Genomic DNA, 20,982 nt, shown 5'->3' on the forward strand with positions numbered 1-20,982 from the left:
ACTGCAACCAAAAAATAGCCGGGCGTTGTGGCGGGCGCCTGTAGTCCCAGCTGCTTGGGAGGCTGAGGCAGGAGAATCACTTAAGCCCAGGAGTTGGAGGTTGCTGTGAGCTGTGTGAGGCCACAGCACTCTACAGAGGGCCATAAAGTGAGACTCTGTCTCTACAAAAAAAAAAAAAAATTCTTAATTAAAATTACAAACACGGGGAAGAAACGCTGGTTGTCTTCGGACAGTGGAAATAACGGAAAGTTGTGTAACTTGCTACATGTTCTGTAAGGACCACCTCTGACGTTTTGTTTAAACATGACACAGTTGCTTGACTAATTTCAAAATGGTAACGATCTGGAGTGTCAGAGAAAGCAGGGAGCAGAAGAGAGGAAAGCCACAGGTCCGACGAGCCTGCCCTGGGCCCGTCTACCCACCTGCCTTCGGAAGGTAACGTCCAAAGCCACACACCGAAGGCGATTCCCGGTGGAGAAGGTCGCCAGCCCCAACCCACCGCGGCTCTGGGCCAGGCACGCGCCTTTCAGGCCGAAGGAGCCCTAGGAGGGGGAGATGATGCCGCAAAGCACTGGCGACCCAAAAGGAGCGCAAAGGAACCCGAGATCGAGGTCGAAGGCGAAGTCTCGGCGACCGAGGCCCAGAGGAAGCGCCGGCTAATCGCGGGGGGGACCGGGCGCTCCGCGGCCGGAAGGGGCGGGGCCCCGGATCCGGTAGAAGAGCGCGGGCTTCGCGCTCCGGCCGCCCCGCGAGCTCCGCCCCAGCCGGTCCCACATGGCGGATGAGGCCGGTGCCGCCGCGTCCCAGCGGGACGCATCGACTCCCGCCCGCTCCCAGGAGAGACGGCTTACGCAGCCACTTCCACCCCTGCAGATTCGTGTGCGGCCCTGGTGGTTCCCAGTGCACGAACTGAGACACCCGCTGGTGTTCTATCTGGAGGCTTGGCAGGCGGACCTGATTTTCGGTGAGCACCCCCAGATGTGCTAGCGGCCTTTCCCCTCCAGCCCGAGGGAGGCCTGGCGTCTAGGCGGCATTTGCAGGCCACGAGTGTTGCAGTGACGCTCGGCTTCCAGCTCTTCCCTCCCCTGGCAACGCTCCCTTCAAATCTAGGGGCTGCTCACTGGAGACCCTGTGGCCCTCCGCGTCTCTCCTCATTTGTTTAGGCCTAGACCGAGACGTAATTCCAGAGATGGAGTGGATGAGCCAGACCCTGCTCTCAGTGGACATGGTGGACGACGGGAACTTAGTTGAAGTCAAGGTCTTCGGACGGCCGCGAGTCCAGAATCGGGTGAAGACCATGATCCTGGGCCTGGCTTGGTTTTACCAAAACCGGCGTGCCCGAGGTGAGAATCTTTGAGAACCTGCCCGTGGAGCATGTAGAGCTTGACCCTCCTGGCCTTACTTGGCTCCCTTTCGTCCTCCCTTGCCCTTCTCAAAACTTCTAGCAGTTTACAAAACCCAGGAAGCTAAATGCTATTTCTGGGGGATCCCTTTGGGGAACTCCCCAGAAAGACTTTGAGAAAGTAAGCCAACATCTGATGAAGTCATTGCCCAAGTCAGCCTCAGCTGGCTTACAGCACTGTTCTCAGGTCCCAGATCCCCCTCTCACGGAGTAGTTTGAAACAGCAAACGTTTTCCCTCATCCATGTTAGGTATCAATTGCTTCTCTTCCAGCTGAGAAGATGAAACAGCTTGAGGAGAATTTAAAGTCCAATGCATCAGGTTCCTACCCTGCCAAGGATGCTTTGCTTAAGGCAAGAGAATTATCACCGTTGTGAGAACAGTCCTGCTTCTGCTACTGAAGGTGAAGAGAAGCCAAGTACAATATTCCTAAACCTCTACATTCCTTTTTCTTGAGTCTTGATGGATAGTGGTTTACTTTATGGCAAAAATGAGTTTGTAAAACTACTCTAAAAAGGAAGTGGATTTTTCTTTTGTTCAATGGCATAAAGATTTTTGCTCACTTAAAGCAAACATAAAAGGTTGTTCACCTCTTGATGTGAGGGTGTGGTTTTGTTTCTTCATTGCTACCATTTTGAAACCCTTAAGCTTTTTTGGGTGGGGAGAGACAGTCTCACTTTGTCGTCACAGCTCACAGCAACCTCAAACTCTCCGGCTTAAGCAATTCTCTTGCCACAGTCTCCCAAGTAGCTGGGACTACATGTGCCCACCACCACTCCAGGCTGAAACCCTTAAGCCTTTTATGACTTCTATGACCCTAAGCACTGATCAGAGATCTGGGAACAAATAATCTCACAAACGGTTATTCATTGGTTTTGCTTTTACATCACTGGTTCTCAAGCTTTAAAACTTTGAAGTGAAGTTGATAGCTTGTGAAAACAATTTTCTGGGTGTTGCCTGTGGCTCAGTGAGTAGGGCATTGGCCCCATATACTGAGGGTGGTGGGTTCAAACCCGGTCCTGGCCAAACTGCAACAAAAAATAGCCGGGCGTTGTGGCGGGCGCCTGTAGTCCCAGCTACTGGGAGGCTGAGGCAAGAGAATCACCTAAACTCATGAGCTGGAGGTTACTGTGAGCTGTGACAAAAACGGCACTCTATGGAGGGCAACAGAGTGAAACTCTGTCTCTAAAAAAAAAAAACAATTTCCTAAGGCCCTTCCCCAGTGATTCTGGTTGAGTACATTAGGTGGGGCCCATTAATTTGCATTTCTCATGGACTCACAGGTGCTACCAAGGCAACTCCTTTTAGGTTCTCACTTTGAGGCTGATGTTTTGACCACGTGGAGCATGGGTTGGTTTCTTCCTGGAGTTGAGCCTCCCACGTGCATACCCTGGGAGTGGCTTTCCAACATGATAGCCAAGGCAATCAGTGTTCATAATGCTGGGGCTGCAACTTTATAACATTTGATTACAGGAAGAGCCCAGATTCCAGTCAGGCACCTTGGCTTGCAGAGGGTGTCCTGCCTTTGAACCAGCTCTTTGCTTTCTCCAGGAGGCCACGCAAGTGGCTGGCATGGGCCGGATTTTTCCATTACATGTTGCACTGATAACCAATCTATGCAAAGCTCCTACTCCTGCTGCTTCCACTTTTGGAAAGCAGAATTCTTGGGGTGAAGGGTGCCAAGAGGTCTTTGGCTTCATCTAATTTGGTATTGGTTTGACTTACTGGGTTTCTTCACCCCTTGGCAGTAATGAGTTCCAGCTGTTTGCAAGAGTTTAGTTTTACTTAAGGACGTGGTCTCTCAGTCTCTTGTTATGTTGGCCCAGCTGGGACCAGGTTTGGAACTCCTGGTATTAAACAATCCTCCTACAAAGTAGTCGGGACTACAGGCACACCACCCTGCTGTGCTTGCAAGAGTTTAAAACTCCAAGTCTCTTAAACTGTGCTGCTTTAATTTGTGATGTTGAATGCTTTGCTTCAGTTTGACATTGTTTCTTTGACTTTTTTCAACTGTGAAGTATTTTTATTTATCTCTAGAAGCTTTTGTAATAGTGGTCTATTGTTTTTTTTTTTTTTTTTGTAGAGAGAGTCTCACTTTACTGCCCTCGGTAGAGTGCCATGACGTCACACGGCTCACAGCAACCTCCAGCTTTTGGGCTTATGCGATTCTCTTGTCTCAGCTTCCCGAGCAGCTGGGACTACAGGCGCCTGCCACAACGCCTGGCTATTTTTTGGTTGCAGTTTGGCCGAGGCTGGGTTTGAACCCGCTACCCTTGGTATATGGGGCTGGTGCCCTGCTCACTGAGCCACAGGTGCCACCCATAGTGGTCTATTATTACCAATATTTTCTATCCTTTTGCTTCTTAAGTATTTTGCATATGGAAGATTTTTATTTTACCTGGTTAAATCAATTATGATTGCCTGTCTGACTTCCCTGCATCCCCAACATTGCTCTTAAGATTAGGAGCTCCTGGGCGGCGCCTGTGGCTCAGTGAGTGGGGCGCCGGCCCCATATGCCGAGGGTGGCGGGTTCAAACCCAGCCCCGGCCAAACTGCAACAAAAAAATAGCCGGGCGTTGTGGCAGGCGCCTGTAGTCCCAGTTGCTCGGGAGGCTGAGGCAAGAGAATCGCGTAAGCCCAAGAGTTGGAGGTTGCTGTGAGCCGTGTGACGCCACGGCACTCTACCCGAGGGCGGTACAGTGAGACTGTCTCTACAAAAAAAAAAAAAGATTAGGAGCTCCTGATTTTATTCCAATAAAAGTTTGATACACAGGGCTCGGTGCCTGTAGCCCAGTGGTTAGAGTACCAGCCACGTAACACCAGGGCTGGAGGAATAGGACCAGCCTGGGCCAGCTAAACAACAATGACAATTACAAGAAAAAAATAGGGCACTGTGGCTTGTGGTCCTAGCTACTTGGGAGGCTGAGGCAAGAGAATCACTTAAGCCCAAGAGTTTGAGGTTGCTGTGAGCTGTGATGCCACAGCACTCTACCGAGGACAACAGGGTAAGACTCTCTAAAAGAAAACCTGATACATAGTATTCCTTCAAGTTTTTCTTGGAATTTTTACAGACCACTGAATATTTTTGGTGGGTTTTTTTGGAGCACTTGTTTTTATTTCATAAACATAACTGCAACCCAGCTAGATGTGGAAGGAAGTAAGGGAAATGGAGAGCAAAGGACTGCAATGAGAGCACAAAGATTACCAGAAGTGGGGAGTAGATTGGGTGACGGGAAGGAGTAATAGCGTAGTGGTTAAGATAAAACATAAACCAAGGCTCTGCACCTGTAGCTCAGCAGCTAAGGGTGCCAGCTACATACACCAGAGCTGGCATGTTCCAATCTAGCCCGGGCCTGCCAAACAACAATGACAACTACAACCAAAAAATGGCTGGGAGCTGTGGCGGGCACCTGTCCTCCCAGCTACTTGGGAGGCTAATGCAAGAGAATCGCTTGAGTCCAAGAGTTGGAGGTTGCTGTGAGCTGTGACGCCATGGCACTGTCCCCAGAGTGACAGCTTGAGACTCTATCTTAAACAAAAAAGGCTAGATGAGGTTGATACAGGACAGGTGGTGTGGTGGTGCCCCAGCCAGCTCAGCTCAGCTGAGCTAGAGGAACTGCCGTGCCCCGGCCCGCGGGGAATTCAACGGGGACCTGGGAAACAAAGGGGTCAGTCGAATGAGGGGACAAGAGACACAAAAGAATGAGAGCAAGTCAAGAGTCTGATCAAGCTCCGAAGAGTTTATTTTTTCAGCTGGGCTTATAAGCATTCAAACGAGGAAGTAACTAAGGGCTGTTTCTAGCAGGGCGGGGAGGGGAGGGCTAGTTTCTGGAAAATTACTAGGAGAAGGACCCTAAGGCTGGGGGTGCATTTTTGAAGAGATACGCAAGGGGAAAGTACTGTTGCTGTTTACGGTTGAATTCCCGAGAATAGTTTGCTCGTAAAATCAAGATAGCAAGGGGCATTTTTGTGATATGTTTTGGCTCCCGGCACTGTGCCTCTGCCTTGGCCATTTTGGTGGGGCGGCAGCTGGCAGAGGAACCAGCAGGCTGGAGGGTAGGCAAGGGAGAAGGCCTCCCACCCCCACCAGAGGCTCTCAATAGCCAAAGGAGCGGAACAACTGGTGGGGAGACACTGGAGCCTTGCTGTCTCCTTCCCTTTACACTTATGACTGAAAATGGAACCCCCCCGGGGCAGCGCCTGTGGCTCAAGGAGTAGGGCGCCAGTCCCATATGCCGGAGGTGGCGGGTTCAAACCCAGCCCCGGCCAAAAAACCACAAAAAAAAAAAAAAAAGAAAAAGAAAATGGAACCCCCATTTCCTATGCCTAGGTCAATTTCATGTAAGTTTCCTAGGCCTCAATTCCATCAATGGACTGTGTCCATTCATTAATACATTCGTTCATTGTGCCCCAGCAGAAGACTGTGTCCATTCATTTTATACATTCATTCACCTTGCCCCAGCGGAAGAGACTGTGTCCATTCATTTCCTGGCCAAGGAACTCGTGCACCTATATATACCGCTAGATGGAGGGAGACAGAGCGAGGTTTTCGCCCCGACTTGGGTTTTCTTTCCGGGAGCTTTAGTGTTTTCATATTCTTTTCTGTAAATAAATTCTGTCTTACCACTGATTTGTGGTCCGTGGATTTATTCTTCAAATCACTGAGACCAAGAACCTGAAATTCCGGTATCAAGGTGGCTCACGCCTGTAATCCCAGCATTTGGGAGGCCAAGGTGGGTAGATCGCGTGAGCTCACAGGTTCAAGAACACCTGAGCAAGAGCGAGACCTCGACTCTAAAAGTAGCCAGGCATTGTGGCAGGTGGCTATAGTCCTAGCTACTTGGGAGGCTGAGGCAAGAGAATCACTTAAGCCCTAGAGTTTAAGGTTACTGTGAGCTGTGACGTCACAGCACTCTAATGAGGGTGACATAGTAAGACTATCTCAAAACAAAAAATCAAAATTATTAGAGTCGTCCACAATCTGCAGTGGTGATTGTCATGCTGGTCTTGCCATTCCTGGACTCCGTGCTCCATACCTTTGTTACCAGACTGAGGAGTCTGTCTACCTGTCACCCATGCCAATCAACAGAGAATCAGATGAGAGATCAACAGTTTTACTTCTATTTACAGAAAAGTCAGCAATTCCAGAGAATAGCAAGGTAACTCCTCAAAGAGCTGTTCTGCCCTCTTATTTCTCTTTTCTGTGTTTATGGAAAATAGTACAGACATACATCAGTGGCATTGTCCATTAGCGTGCTATATATCAAACAAGCTCCCCCACCCATACATTACAAAGTCAAAATATTTTTACTTGGCACCTGTAGCCCAGTGGTTAGGGCGCCAGCCACATAACGTACACCAGGGCTGGTGGGTTCAAACCCTGCATGAAATGGCCAGTCAGGTTAACTGTGGCTGGTAACAGCTTCCACACTATGCATGCCCTCCTTCACCTTACCAAAAATGCATGCTTATCTTCTAAACCAGCGGTTCTCAACCTTCCCAATGCCGCAATGTATTACGTTGTTACAAAGGGGTCTTGAGCCACAGGTTAAGAACCGCTGATCTGGGCGGCCCCTGTGGCTCAATCGGTAAGGTTCCGGCCCCATATACCGAGGGTGGCGGGTTCAAACCCGGCCCTGGCTGAACTGCAACCAAAAAATAGCTGGGTATTGTAGCGGGCACCTATAGTCCCAGCTGCTCGGGAGGCCGAGGCAAGAGAATCGCTTAAGCCCAGGAGTTGGAGATTGCTGTGAGCTGTGATGCCACGGCACTTTACCGAGGGCCATAAAGTGAGACTCTATCTCTACAAAAAAAAAAAGAACCGCTGATCTAAACAGTCTTGGCAGTGTAGATGAAAAAGTGAGAACCATTTGTGTGGATCCATCAGTTGCTATGGACAAAATGCCAGGACTTGTATCTTTTTAGGTCAAATTTCTCCCTATAGATGGAAGGGGCACAGTCCCCTGCATCCTTGTAAGGTGAATCAGTCTCATTTGTGCTCCTTGAGGTATGAGGCCCTGAGAAGGAACATTTCCAGTACTTCAGCTAGATGTGAGTTTTGGGGGATATTCTCCCCCAGCTTGCAGAAGCGGCCTTGCTGAAAAATGCAGTTACACCTTAAAGGAAAGAATGTGCCAGAGGCCCCAGCCAAGTCACAGCTGGGGACAGATCATCTGCCTGGGGCAGTGGGCCATTGTACTTTGTTCCCTACCTCAATTTACACAATAACTTTCAGTTAGTCATATAGGGAAGGGAGCAAACAGAACAGACAACCCAGCCCTTTGTGGTTTATCTCCATCGTTGTTCATCTCCAAACAGGACATTCTTAGTTTGGAAAGGTGTGTATGCGCTTTGCTGTATTAACGCTGATAAGGAATCTTTATGACAGTTTTGTTACCTTTTGTCTTCTTTATTCTTGGATTATTTTATTTTATTTTATTTTATTTTTGGCCGGGGCTAGGTTTGAACCCGCCACCTCCAGCATATGGGACCGGCGCCCTACTCCTTGAGCCACAGGTGCCGCCCGATTCTTGGATTATTTTTATCTGATGAGTTTGGGTATATAAGAAAGTGAATAAAGACAGGTGATAGCTGATGTGCCTGAGCGAGCACCAGCCATCCCTTTTAAAATCATTCATTTCGTCTGTGGTGCTGCCTCTGTGTCATCGAACAAGTAGCCCAGTGGACAGCAACAATAGATGGACATGCTACCAATGCCATTATGGCATTTGAAGTTACCACCAACCATGACACATAAATCCTAGAATAATTCTATGAAAACAGGAACCCTTATACCCAAATCTTTTCTCTCCAGTGCTCAAAGCATGAAAGTTTTCTACTGTCTTTGGAACTTTGCAAACAGCTCAAAGCAGTGTGGCCCAGGGCTTGCCATCTGTACAAGTGGTACTGGAGAACATGATGGAGTTGGCCAGGGCCAGTGGCATGCATCTCCAGTCGGCGTTGGCATCTGTAAATCCATTGAACATTTTGACTGATATTTGGGGGAAAGGGCTAAGATTTGAATACGTGTGAACACGAAAGGCAGCTATCTACAAACCAAGGAGCGAGTTTAAGAAAACAAACCTACTAGCCAGGCACAGTGGCCCACACCTATAATCCTAGCACTCTGGAAGGCTGAGGTAGAGGAGACCTTGGCTTCAGGAGTTCAAGACCAGTCTGAGCAAGAGAGAGACCTCCCCATCTCTACTAAAAATAGGAAAACTAGCCGGGTATTGTGGTGGGTGCCTATTGTACCAGATACTCTGGAGGCTAAGGCAAGAGAATCACCTGAGCCCAGGAGTTCAAGGTTGCAGTGAGCTAGCCTGACACCAGGGCAACAAAGTGAGACTCTGTCTCAAAACAAGCAAACAAACAAAAAACAAAGAATTGAACCTACTGACCAAAACCTTGATCTTAGACTTCTAGTCTCTAGAATTGTGAAAAAGTTTGTTGTTTAAGCCATCCAATCTGTAGTATTTTATGATATCCGTAGGAAATTAATACAATTAATATTGTATTTCTGGGTTCCCCTTTGATCCATGTACCCATGTTACAGTATTTTTATTAACTTCATAACCTCTCAATATCTAAAGGAGACAGTCCCTCTGTCACTCTGCCTTGAAAGGAGGATTTATTAGTCATATATTGGCTGGGTGCCTGTAGCTCAGCGGCTAGGGCGCCAGCCACATATACCAGAGTTGGTGGGTTCCAACCCAGCCCTGGCCTGCCCAACAACAACGACAACGACAAACATAAAAATAGCTGGGCATTGTGGCAGGCACCTGTAGTCCCAGCTACCTGGGAGACTTAAGCCCAAGAGTTGGAGGTTTCTATGAGCTGTGATGCTATAGCACTTTACCGAGGGGGACAAAATGAAACTCTGTCTCAAAAAATATATATTAGCTATACATTTATTAGACCTTGTATGACATACAAGGCCCTGTGCCAAATACCTAAATAGATCACAGACATAGGAGAGCAGCAGGAGAGTGGGTGAGATTTGTATCAAAACATTGATTCTGGGCCAAGCATGGTGGCTCATGCCTGTAATCCTAGGACTCTGGGAGGCTCAGACAGTGGATTGCTTAAGCTCACAGATTTGAGACTAGCCTGAGCAAGAGTGAAACCCCATCTCTACTAAAAAAATAGAAACACTAGGAGGCGCCTATGGCTCAGTGAGTAGGGCACTGGCCCCGTATACTGAGGGTGGCGGGTTCCAACTTGGCCCGGCCAAACTGCAATAAAAAATAGCTAGGCATCATGGCAGGCCCCTATACTCCCAGTTGCTCAGGAGGCTGAGACAAGAGAATAGCCTAAGCCCAAGAGCTGGAGGTTGCTGTGAGCAGTGATGCCACAGCTCTCTACTAAGGGTGACAGAGTAAGTCTCTGTCTCTAAAAAAAAAAAAAAATAGAAACACTGAGGTACAGGCCGGGGCATGCCTCTTAGTGGCTCATGCCTCTAATCCCAGCACTTGGGAGGCTGAGGTGGGTGGATTGCCTGAGTTCACAGGTTGGAGACCAGCCTGAGCCAGAGCAAGACCCTGTCTCTAAAAAATAGCTGGGTGTTGGGTTGGCACCCGTAGCACAGTGGTTGTATGCCAGCCACATACATCAAGGGTGGCAGGTTCAAACCCGGCCCAGGCTAGCTAAACAATGACAACTGCAAGAAAAAATAGCCAGGCATTGTGGCCGACGCCTGTAGTCCCAGCTACTTGGGAGGCTGAGGCAAGAGTATCTCTCTCTTTTTTTTTTTAGAGACAGAGTCTCACTTTTTTGCCCTTGGTAGAGTGCTGTGGCATCACAGCTCACAGCAACCTCCAACTACTGGGCTTAGGCGATATGGCAAAAGAATCTTGTAAGCCCAAGAGTTTGAGGTTGCTGTGAGCTGTGACACCATGGCACTCTACCAAGGGCAACATAGTGAGACTCTGTCTCAACAACAACAAAAAAATAAATAGCCAGGTGTTGGGGGAGGCTCCTGTTGTCCCAGCTGTTTGGGAGGCTGAGGCAAGAGGATCACTTAAACCCAAGAGTTTGAGGTTGCTGTGAGCTAAGAAGCCATAGCACTCTGAGGACAACAAAGTGAGATTCTGTCTTCAAACAAAACAAAACAAAAAACCTCAGGCATAAAGATGGCTTGAACCCGGGCAGTGCCTGTGGCTCAGTGAGTAGGGCACCGGCCCCATATGCCGAGGGTGGTGGGTTCAAACCCAGCCCCTGCCAAACTGCAACAAAAAAATAGCTGGGCATTGTGGTGGGAGCCTGTAATCCCAGCTGCTTGGGAGGCTGAGGCAAGAGAATCGCATAAGCCCAGGAGTTGGAGGTTGCTATGAGCCGTGTGACCTGATGGTACTCTACCCAAGGGTGGTACAGTGAGACTCTGTCTCTACAAAAAAAAAAAAAAAAAAAGATGGCTACTGTGAGCTATGACATTGCCACAGCATTCTATACAGGGTGACAGATTGAGACTCTCAAAATTAAAAAAATAAAATAAACAAACAAGGCTTTGCAGTTAGGATGCTGGCCACGTACACCAAGGCTGGAGGTTTTGAACCCAACCTGGGCCTGCCAAACAACAATGACAACTATATAAAAAAAAAAAATAGCCGCGTGTTGCTGTTCACTGGGCTACTTGGTCAATGATGCAGAGGCAGCATCGCAGACGAAATGAATGATTTTAAAAGGGATGGCTGGTGCTTGCTCAGGCACATCAGCTATCACCTGTCTTTATTCACTTTCTTATATACCCAAACTCATCAGATAAAAATAATCCAAGAATAAAGAAGACAAAAGGTAACAAAACTGTCATAAAGATTCCTTATCAGCGTTAATGCAGCAAAGTGTGTATATACCTTTCCAAACTAAGAATGTCCTCTTTGGAGATAAACCACAAAGGCGCTGGGTTTTCTGTTCTGTTTGCCCACTTCCCTACATGACTAACTGAAAGTTATTGTGTAAATTGAGGTAGGGAACAAAGTGCAATGGCCCACTGCCCCAGGCAGATGATCTGTCCCCAGCTGCGACTTGGCAGGGCCCTCCGGCACATTCTTTCCTTTAAGGCATAACTGTCTGCATTTTTCAGCAAGGCCGCTTCTGTGAGCTGGGGGAGAATATCCCCCAAAACTCACATCTAGCCCAAGTACTGGAAATGTTCCTTCTCAGGGCCTCGTACCTCAAGGAGCACAAATGAGACTGATTCACCTTACAAGGGTGCAGGGGACTGTGCCTCTTCACCGCGGGTGGTGCCTGTGGCTCAAGGCATTGGGCACTGGCCCCATATACTGGAGGTGGTGGGTTCAAACCTGGCCTTGGTCAGAAACTGCAAAAAAAAAAAAAAAATCAATCAATAAATAAAATAAAAAATAGCCAGCCTGGGCGGCGCCTGTGGTTCAAGGAGTAGGGTGCCGGTCCCATATGCCGGAGGTGGTGGGTTCAAACCCAGCCCCGGCCAAAAAAAATAGCCAGCCATTGTGGTGGGTGCCTGTAGTCCCAGCTACTTGGGAGGCTGAGGTAAGAGAATGGCTTAAGCCCAAGAGTTTAAGGTTGCTGTGAGCTGTACCCACGGTACTCTACCGAGGGTGACACAGTGAGACTAGGCCTCAAAAAAATAAAATAAAATAAAATTGATTCCAGGATTCAAACTCTTACCTCTGCACTATACTTTCCTATTTTATTTCTCTCTGTTACCAACTTCATTTAAACTTTTTCTTTTAGAGGAATTAGAATAAACCTCTTAATTTGTGAAGAATCCACAATTTTTTTTTTTTTTTGAGACAGTCTCACTTGGTCACCCTTGGTAAAGAGCTGGACTCAAGTGATTCTCTTCCCTCACCCTCCCAACTAGCTGGGACTATAGGCACCCATGAAAATGCCCAGCTATTTTTTTTTTTTTTTTTTTTTAGAGGCAGAGTCTCACTTTATCTTCATTGGTAGAGTTCTGTGGTGTCACAGCTCACAGCAACCTCCAACTCCTGGGCTTAGGTGAGTCTCTTGACTCAGCCTCCCTAGTAGCTAGGACTATAGGCACCAGCCACAATGCCCGGCTATTTTTTTGTTGCAGTTTGGCCAGGGCTGGGTTCAAACCCAGCACCCTGGGTATATGGAGCCAGTGCCCTACCCACTGAGCCATACTTGCCACCCACACTTGGCTATTTTTAGAGACAGGGTCTTGCTCTTGCTCAGGCCGTCCACCTGCCTTGGCTTCCCAGAGTGCTAGGATTACAGGCATAAGCCATGATGGCTGGCCTCAAAACCACAATATTTATTCTGTTGAAGCATCTGAATTTTTTTACTAGTACCATATCCAAAGTAAAAATAGCATTATGGGGTGGTGCCTGTGGCTCAATGAGTAGGGCCCATCCATACACTGAGGGTGGTGGGTTCAAACCCGGCCCCAGCCAAACTGCAACAAAAAAATAGCCGGGCATTGTGGCAGGCACCTGTAGTCCGAGCCACTTGGGAGGCTGAGGGAAGAGAATCGCCTAAGCCTAAGAGCTGGAGATTGCTGTGAACTGTGACGCCATAGCACTCTACCGAGTGTGACAAAATGAGAGTCCATCTCTTAAAAAAAAAAAAAAAAAAAAGGCATCGCAAGACATGATTGCCAGAGGGACATTGCTTAACAATTGCAATCAATGTAACCTGGCTTATCGTACCCTCAATGAATCCCCAACAATAAAAAAAATAAAAAAAAGCATTATTGATTTTATGATAAACATATCTACATAATGTTAAAGATCATCCATATAAGACATTTTTTTTTGTTGTTGTTGTTGCAGTTTGGCCGGGGCTGGGTTTGAATCCACCACCCTCGGCATATGGAGCCGGCGCCCTACTCACTGAGCCACAGGCGCCTCCCCATATAAGACATTTTAAAAGAATTACTCAAAACATCTCCTGTCCATACATTATCTTTACGTAGTTTCTCATTACTTTTCCAAATATTCCCAATTTTTTTCCATTAACATTTTAAATATTTTACTGATGCATGGCATTCATTTGAAAACACGAACATCCTAAGTGTGCAAAGATTTATTAAATACAAAGCAAACATGTTTCATTTAGCCAACACCCAAAGAAATAACATTATCAGCACTCCAGAAGCTTCCACCCACCTCCAAAGATTACCATTTGAATTAAATAGTTCAGGGCCGTGCCTATGGCTCAAAGCAGTAGGGCATCGGCCCTGTACACCAGAGGTGGTGGGTTCAAACCCAGCCCAGGCCAAAAACTGCAAAAAAAAAAAAAATAGAATCATTCAGAATTCTGATGTATTTATTCTGAATGACTCTGACTTTTTTCACCGAACATTGAGATTTATCCATGTGACATGTAGTTACAGTTCCACTGCAATGAATAAACTGCATTGTAGTCTTCAGTTGGTGTGCATTTTCATGTGTGAAAATTCTTGTATGGTACTTTTTGTGCATACATTAATGCATTTCTATAAGTATATACCTAGGCTTGCAATTTCTGGGTTATAAGGTGTGCAGAAATTCAACTTGTCAATGTGATTGAACCAATCTACAGTTTTTCCAGTAGAGTATGAGACTTTTACTTGCTTGACATCTTTGCCAACAGTGGGAATTTTCATTTTAGAGACTCTGGATATACATTGTCACCTACAAAATTAGCTTTACCGCTCTTGGCACAATGCCTCATCCTTATAATCTCAGCTACTTGGAAGGCTGAGGCAGGAGGATAACTTGAGCCCAAGAGTTTGAGGTAGCAGTGAGCTATAATGACACCACTCCACTCCATCCCAGAAAACAGTGAGAACCTGTCTCCAAAAAAATAAAAAGCTTTATTGGTTATAATTTACATACGATAAAATTGTGAGCTACAATTCAACGACATTTTGAGTAAATTTGTGAGTTATGTCACCATGACTACAAACCAATTTTAGAACATGTCCATCACTCCAAAAGGTTCCCTGTGTCCCGTTGTAGTCCTTTTCTCCTATTCCAGCCCCCCAAAACTAATCTGCTTTGAATGTCTTATAAAGTTGCCTTTTTGGGAACATTTAACTGCAATAGATTGATATAAAATGTAGTCTTTCTTTTTTAGAGTAATACAAGGGTACAGATGATTATATTAGAGTGTGTGTGTGTTAGGCAGAGTCCAAGTTGCAGCTGTACCCCTCACCTGGGAGGTGTGCCATGTACTTTCACATTGTCCTTTTTGATAAGAGCATACCTAAAATGTAGTCCTTATTTTTTTGAGACAGAGTCCTACTTTGTCACCCTTGGTAGAGTGCTGTGGCGTCATAGGTCATAGCAACCTCCAACTCTTGGGTTCAAGGGATCCTCATGCCTCAGCTTTCTATTTTTTTTTTTTTTTTTTTAAGTACAGATTTTGCTCAGGCTGATCTTGAACTCATGAGCTCAAGCAATCTACCACCTCATCCTCCCTGAGTGCTAGGATTACAGGTGTGAGCTACTCTGCCCAGCCTGGAATCAATGGGTTTTTCTGCTTTGTTTGTTTGTTTATTTAGAGATAGTCTCACTTTGTTGCCCTCAGGAGAGTGCTGTGACATCATAGCTCAGAGCAACCTCAAACTCCTGGGCTCAAGCAATTCTCTTGCCTCAGCCTTCTAAGTAGTTGGGACTACAGGCACCCACCGCAATACCCAGCTATTTTTAGAGACAGGATTTTGCTCTTGCTCAGGCTGGTCTCAAACCTGTGAGCTCAAGCAATCCACCTTCCCTGGCCTCCCAGAGTGCTGGGATTATAGGCATGAGCCATACACGTGGCTGATTCTTCCCTTAACTGTCCATCTGTTTCTACCTTCAGAAGGATGACCAAGGATGTTCCTGCTCCTCCTCTGGTTTTTGGGAGGAGCAGGAACTGGTGTGGGAGGCTTTTTTCTTTTCTTTTTTTTTAGAGACAGTGTCTCAATTTGTCACCCTTGGTAGAGTGCTGTGATGTCACAGCTCACAGCAACCTCCAGCTTTTGGGCTTAGGCGATTCTCTTGTCTCAGCCTCCTGAGTAGCTGGGACTACAGCGGCCTGCCACAACACCTGGCTATTTTTTGTTTGCAGTTTGGCTGGGGCCGGATTTGAACCTGCCACCCTCGGTATATGGGGCCGGCACCCTACATACTGAGCCACAGGCACCGCCCAAGGGAGGCTTTTTTCTTTTCACAGGGCTGGGTTATCCTTCACCATTGCAACTAGACCCCCACTCTCCAGTTGAGAGAGTGTCAGTTAAGGTCAGAAGGGTGGTAGGTGCCTGTGCCTCAACCTGCCTCTTTAGCCTAACCCCGTTTGCCTTTGCACCAACCCTACGCAATTGAGATAGGACCATCCATCACCTTGGGGAGGGACAAACCTCCTCATTGAATTATTGCACCCCTTCCCCTATGGTATCTCCTCCCCTTCAGGATCAATCAAGAAAAGAATTGCCCCCCACCCTGGTTAGGGACAGAAAGAATTATAAAAGGAATACTTAAAATGTGAAGGGTTATAGTCTAGTCCATGATGTTTTGACAGGGATTTCAGTATAGAAACTTTAAAAAAAAATTCCTTAGTGTGAAAGCTTCATTCATGCTTCTAAATTGTGGGAAGTATTTTGGGCAAGCTGGACCCCAACCTACGAAGGCTGTTGTGTTATTTAATATCAGTAAATTTATAGATCCTGCACCAAAAAACCCAAGTGTTTCCAGATTTCTATAGTTTTTCTTTAAAGAACTAAATGACCAAAAAAATTTTTTGACCTGATGATCAAAGAACAATTCTTCAATCATTCTGACTACTGACCAGAATCAAAAGTCTCTAGATTTTTGTTTAAATCAGATGGGGTTGGCCAGGTACTGACGTGAGCCACTGTGCCCGGTTTCTGTTTTTTTTTTTTTTTTAATGTGGCTACCAAAATATTCAAAGTTACATGTGTAGCCCATGTTATATTTCTACTGGATGAAGCCGCTCTATCCTGCCATCCTCCTGGTCCTTGCTATTACCCTGCTCAAACCTTAGTACTCTGTTCTGTCCCTGCAGCAGCCTCCTGCTTCTTGCCCCTTCCTTGTTCTGAACAAAATCAGCAAAGGCCTTGGCCCACAGTTCTCAAACAGATCATGCAGAGAATGAGATTGCATATTCCCATATTGAATACCCTCTCTTTAAATTGGTAAAGTATACTCTTGCATGTGTATATAAGGTACCTGTGAATATGAGTACCAATGTACTTTGCTTAAGAGAATAAAACCAGTATCTTTGGAAGCCATCTGTATATACTTTTTTCCCTCAACCAATTTTGTATTTTAAAACATTGCTTCAGGCTGGGTGTGGTGGCTTATGCCTGTAATCCTAGCATTCTGGGAGGCCGAAGCAAGTGGATTGCTTGAGCTCACGAGTTCAAGACCAGCCTGAGCAAAAGTGAGAACCTGTCTCTACTAAAAATAGAAAAACGGAGGCAAGAGAATAACTTGAGTTAGAGTTTGAGATTGCTGTGAGCTATGACGCCACAACCCTCTACCCAGGGCGACAACTTGAGACGGTCTTAAAAAACAAAACAACGGGCGGGGCCTGTGGCTCAGTGGGTAGGGTGCTGGTCCCATGTACTGAGGATGTTGGGTTTGAACCCGGCCCTGACCAGCTAAAACAGCAGTTACAACTGCAACAAAAAAAATAGCCAGGTGTTGTGGCAGGTGCCTGTAGTCCCAGCTACTCTGGAGGCTAAGGCAAGAGAATCGCTTAAGCCCAAGAGTTGGAGGTTGCTGTGAGACGTGATGCCACAGCACTCTACCGAGGGCAACAAAGTGAGATTGTCTCAAAAAGAAAATAAAATTTTTGCTTCATATGGAAAAGAAATAACCAAGACTGCCAATTGAAAGGTAAGTTTAAACCCCTACATTAATCTGAGATTAAAAAAAAAAATACAGGGTGGCGCCTGTGGCTCAGTTGGTAAGGCACCGGCCCCATATACTGAGGGTGGTGGGTTCAAATCCAGCCCCAGCCAAACTGCAACCAAAAAATAGCTGGGCGTTGTGGCGGGCGCCTTTAGTCCCAGCTACTCGGGAGGCTGAGGCAGGAGAATCGCTTAAGCCCAGGAGTTGGAGGTTGCTGTGAGCTGTGTGAGGCCACAGCACTCTACCGAGGGCCATAAAGTGAGACTCTGTCTCTACAAAAAAAAAAAAAAAAAAAAATTACAAAGGTTTTTTAAAAAAGGGTACACTTGCCTTTTCAAATATTAAAACATTTGGTGGGGCCTGGTGGCTCGTGACTGTAATCCTAGCACTTTGGGAGGTCAAGGTGTGTGGATCACCTGAGCTCAGAAGTTCAAGACCAGCCTCAATGAGAGCAATACCTGGTCTCTACTAAATATATATATACTACCTAGGCATTGTGGCAGGTGCAAGAGGATTGCTGGAACCCAGGATTTGAGGTTGCTGTGAGCTATGACAAAACCAAGGCCCTCTACTTGGGGTGACTGGGTGAGACTGTCTCAGAAAAACAAAATAGGGGCCTGACTCGGTGGCTCACGCCTGTAATACCAGCACTTGGGAGGCTGAGGTGGGTGGACTGACTGAGCTCACAGGTTGAGACCAGCCTGAGCCAGAGTGAGACCTCATCTCTAAAAATAGTCAGGTGCTGTGGCAGGCACCTGTAGTCCCAGCTACTTGGGAGACTGAGGCAAGAGAATCGCTTAAGCCCAGCAAGTTTCTTTGTTTCTTTGTTTTTTTACTTTTTCTTTTTCTTTTTTTTTGGAGACAGAGGTCTCAAGCTGTCACCCTGGGTAGAGTGCCGGTGAGTTATCCATTATCATAGTTCACAGCAACATCCAACTCTTGGGCTCAAGCCATCTTCTTGCCTCAGTTTTTCTATTTTTTGTAAAGACAGGGTCTAGCTTTTGCCCATGCTGGTCTCCAACTCGTGAGATCCTCTGGGAGCACCTGGCTGCTATGCTCTTGGGAAAAGATTCACCAGCACTGTGTGTACACGCGCTTCAAGTGTGATAAAGATGGGTGCTCCCAACAAAGCTTGAAATCAGCTGAGCACAGCCCCAGCTCTCCCAGTTCCCCACCTTCCTGCCACCAGTTGCCCCAGCTACGAAGTGGATGGTGGTAGTGCTGCAATCTACACAGAGGAGCCTTCCAGATCCAGCTGGGTCCCACAGGCTGATCACAACCAGATTTTGGCATCCCAAGTCACCTTGACTAGAAACACGAGCTTAAGAGGTCTCTCACCGAGCAAAACCAGATGTGTGCGGTTACGGAGCAGGTTACGGACCACAGGGGCACACCTGACCGCCGCGAGGGCAAGGGGAGGCGGATTCCGAGAGGTCCCACCTGCACTGCGGTGGAGAGCGACATAGGGCGGCACTTGACTGTGTCTTTCCCTCCCCTCTCCTACCAATTGACGGACAATACAGAAATGCAATTCTTTATTACAACTCTAAGTTGGTGTTTGCAAACAGAAGGGCAAACAAAGACAACCCCACACCATTCCTCCCCGGCATGTGGGGCAGAAAGAGGACCTAGAAGAATTGGGGTCTTGGAGGTGAGCTTCCACTTTAATCCCTGTCTGGCTCTCCATCCCATCCCCAGGGCCCGAGACGCCTTCATAACCTGGTAATTGGCTCGCGGGCAGCCTCAGATGGCGGCTGGGTCTCCGCAGCCTCGCCCGCAGCCTCCTCGTCCACAGCCTCTGGAGGCGGCTGGGTCCCGGGGGCCTGGCTCGCATCCTCTCCTGAAGCCTCGGGAGCCTCCTGGGTCCCGGGGGCCTCGCTCGCATCCTCCTCTCCCGAAGCCTCGTGAGCCGCCTGGGTCCCGGGGCCCTCGCTCGCATCCTCCTCTCCCGAAGCGTCGGGAGGCGGCTGGGTCCCGGGGGCCTCGCTTGCACCCTCCTCTCCTGGAGCCTCGGGAGCCGGCTGGGTCCCCGCCTGGTCTGGAGCCTCGGGAGCTGGCTGGGTCCCCGCCTGGTCTGGAGCCTCGGGAGCTGGCTGGGTCCCTGATTCCTGGATCTCAACCGGAGACTTTTGGGTCCCGGTTTCCCTGACCTCGACTGGCGGCCACTGGGTGCCGGCCTCCCGGACCTCGACCAGAGGCCGCTGGATCCTGGCCTCCCCGTTTGCCTCAGAAGACTGCTGGGTCCCAACCTCCCGGACAGCGGTCGGAAGCTGCTGGGTCCCGACTTCCCGGACATCCTTCGGAAACTGCAGGGTCCCGACCTCCAGGACAGCCTTCGGAAGCTGCTGCGTCTTGGTTTGCGGAGTAAGGGCCTCCTGTGAACCTGGAAGAGGAGCAGCGTTCAGACGCCACACCTGTGTCTCCAGACCCCCTCCACAAAAGGACAGCCACAGGGCGGCTACGGGAGCCGGGGCCTGGAATCCCAGAACGCCGCTTCCGTTTGGCCGTCTAGATCCCTCGCACAGAGAAAAACCCTCTCTCGGGCCAACTGGGAATGTGGCATCACTGCCCAGGCAGCCGGGAAACACCAGGATCACTGCTAAGGGGCCAGAGTTTGCTCCGTGTAGCTTTCCCAGTTCCCGGCATGGTACCTTTCTCACAGAGCTCACGGTAATGGTCAGCCAAGTTCATGATTACTTTGCACGTGTCCTTCTGGTAATAAGGCCGCCCAAATATCAAGATCTCAGCCTCGCCTTTCGGGTCCCACCGATTCACGTGAAGCAGGACGTTGGACATGCACTCGACGTGCGGAATGCGCTCTCCACCCCGGCCTGAACCAGGAACAGAGGCATTATGAGGGGCGGGGTGCAGGGAGGAAGCTGCAGAGGGCAGCGACGGCGAGGGGTGGGGGTAGGGACCGGGCGAGCCGTCCCCGGGTCCCTCAGCAGACCACTCACCGAAGATTGCTTCCACCAACCAAGACTCAAGATGAATTGTCTTCGGACTCTTCAGGAACTCGGAGTGGAACCAATAGGGCCTCTTGCTGAAATTACTACTGGGTACCTCGAACAGTGTCCCTTCTCGCTGTTGCACTTGTATAAGTGTCGGAAACCGCTTGGGAGTGACCATGCTGCACCTGGAGGCGGAAACCCGAAGCCCGCGCAAGAGATAGGCGGGAGAGGCTGCAGCGGGGCCTGGGCTTTATTTACAGAGCTTTTAGCGAGCCCTTCCCCACCTGTGTCCTCCCCGTCTGCGCCCTCCCCACCTCGCCTCTTCAGCCCCTCCCATCCGCGCGCTCCCGGTCTGCGCCCTCCTGGTTGGCTCCCAGGCTTCGGCTCCCTCGCCGCGGCCGCGCACACGCGCCGATTCCTGCGCTGCGTCCAGGCGTCCTTTCGGTACCGAGCAGCCCTTCGCCTAGAGCGCCCTGAGCAGGACCGACTGCCTCGGGAGGTCGCGGGAGTCATAACCAAGGGCTCAGAAAAGTGTGGATAGGGAAGATGCGAAATCCGGATAGTATCTCCCACAGAGGAACAAATTGATACTTGCGGGACTGAAATGTCATGGCCCACCACATTCTCCTGAGCTCCAGCTTCAAAGTTCCCGCCCCTGGGTATCCGGTCCAGACACTTCTGTCTTCGGTTACCTGTTTAAGGCAGCTGAGCACAGTGGAAGGTAGCTTTTTTTCCCCCCGTAAGTTTTGGGGTCTCCCTTTGTTGCCCAGGCTGGCCTGGAACTC

General features: G+C 48.6%; 2 protein-coding genes across 2 annotated transcripts; one reads left to right on the forward strand and one right to left on the reverse strand.

Annotated features, from left to right (window-relative positions):
• The first annotated feature begins 774 nt into the window (after positions 1-774).
• Positions 775-1,926, forward strand: OOEP (oocyte expressed protein). The gene is made up of 3 exons (XM_053601174.1): positions 775-964; positions 1,164-1,343; positions 1,675-1,926. The coding sequence occupies exons 1-3, from the start codon at positions 775-777 to the stop codon at positions 1,776-1,778; spliced, it is 474 nt and encodes a 157-aa protein (XP_053457149.1). The 3' UTR covers positions 1,779-1,926.
• A 17,032-nt stretch (positions 1,927-18,958) lies between these two features.
• On the reverse strand, positions 18,959-20,375 carry KHDC3L (KH domain containing 3 like, subcortical maternal complex member). The gene is made up of 3 exons (XM_053603579.1): positions 20,204-20,375; positions 19,898-20,077; positions 18,959-19,629 (listed from the first exon to the last, which is right to left on the reverse strand). The coding sequence occupies exons 1-3, from the start codon at positions 20,373-20,375 to the stop codon at positions 18,959-18,961; spliced, it is 1,023 nt and encodes a 340-aa protein (XP_053459554.1).
• Between the last annotated feature and the right edge of the window lie 607 nt (positions 20,376-20,982).

This window comes from Nycticebus coucang, chromosome 9 (genome assembly GCF_027406575.1).
Source record: "Nycticebus coucang isolate mNycCou1 chromosome 9, mNycCou1.pri, whole genome shotgun sequence".
NCBI classification, from domain to species: Eukaryota; Metazoa; Chordata; class Mammalia; order Primates; family Lorisidae; genus Nycticebus; species Nycticebus coucang.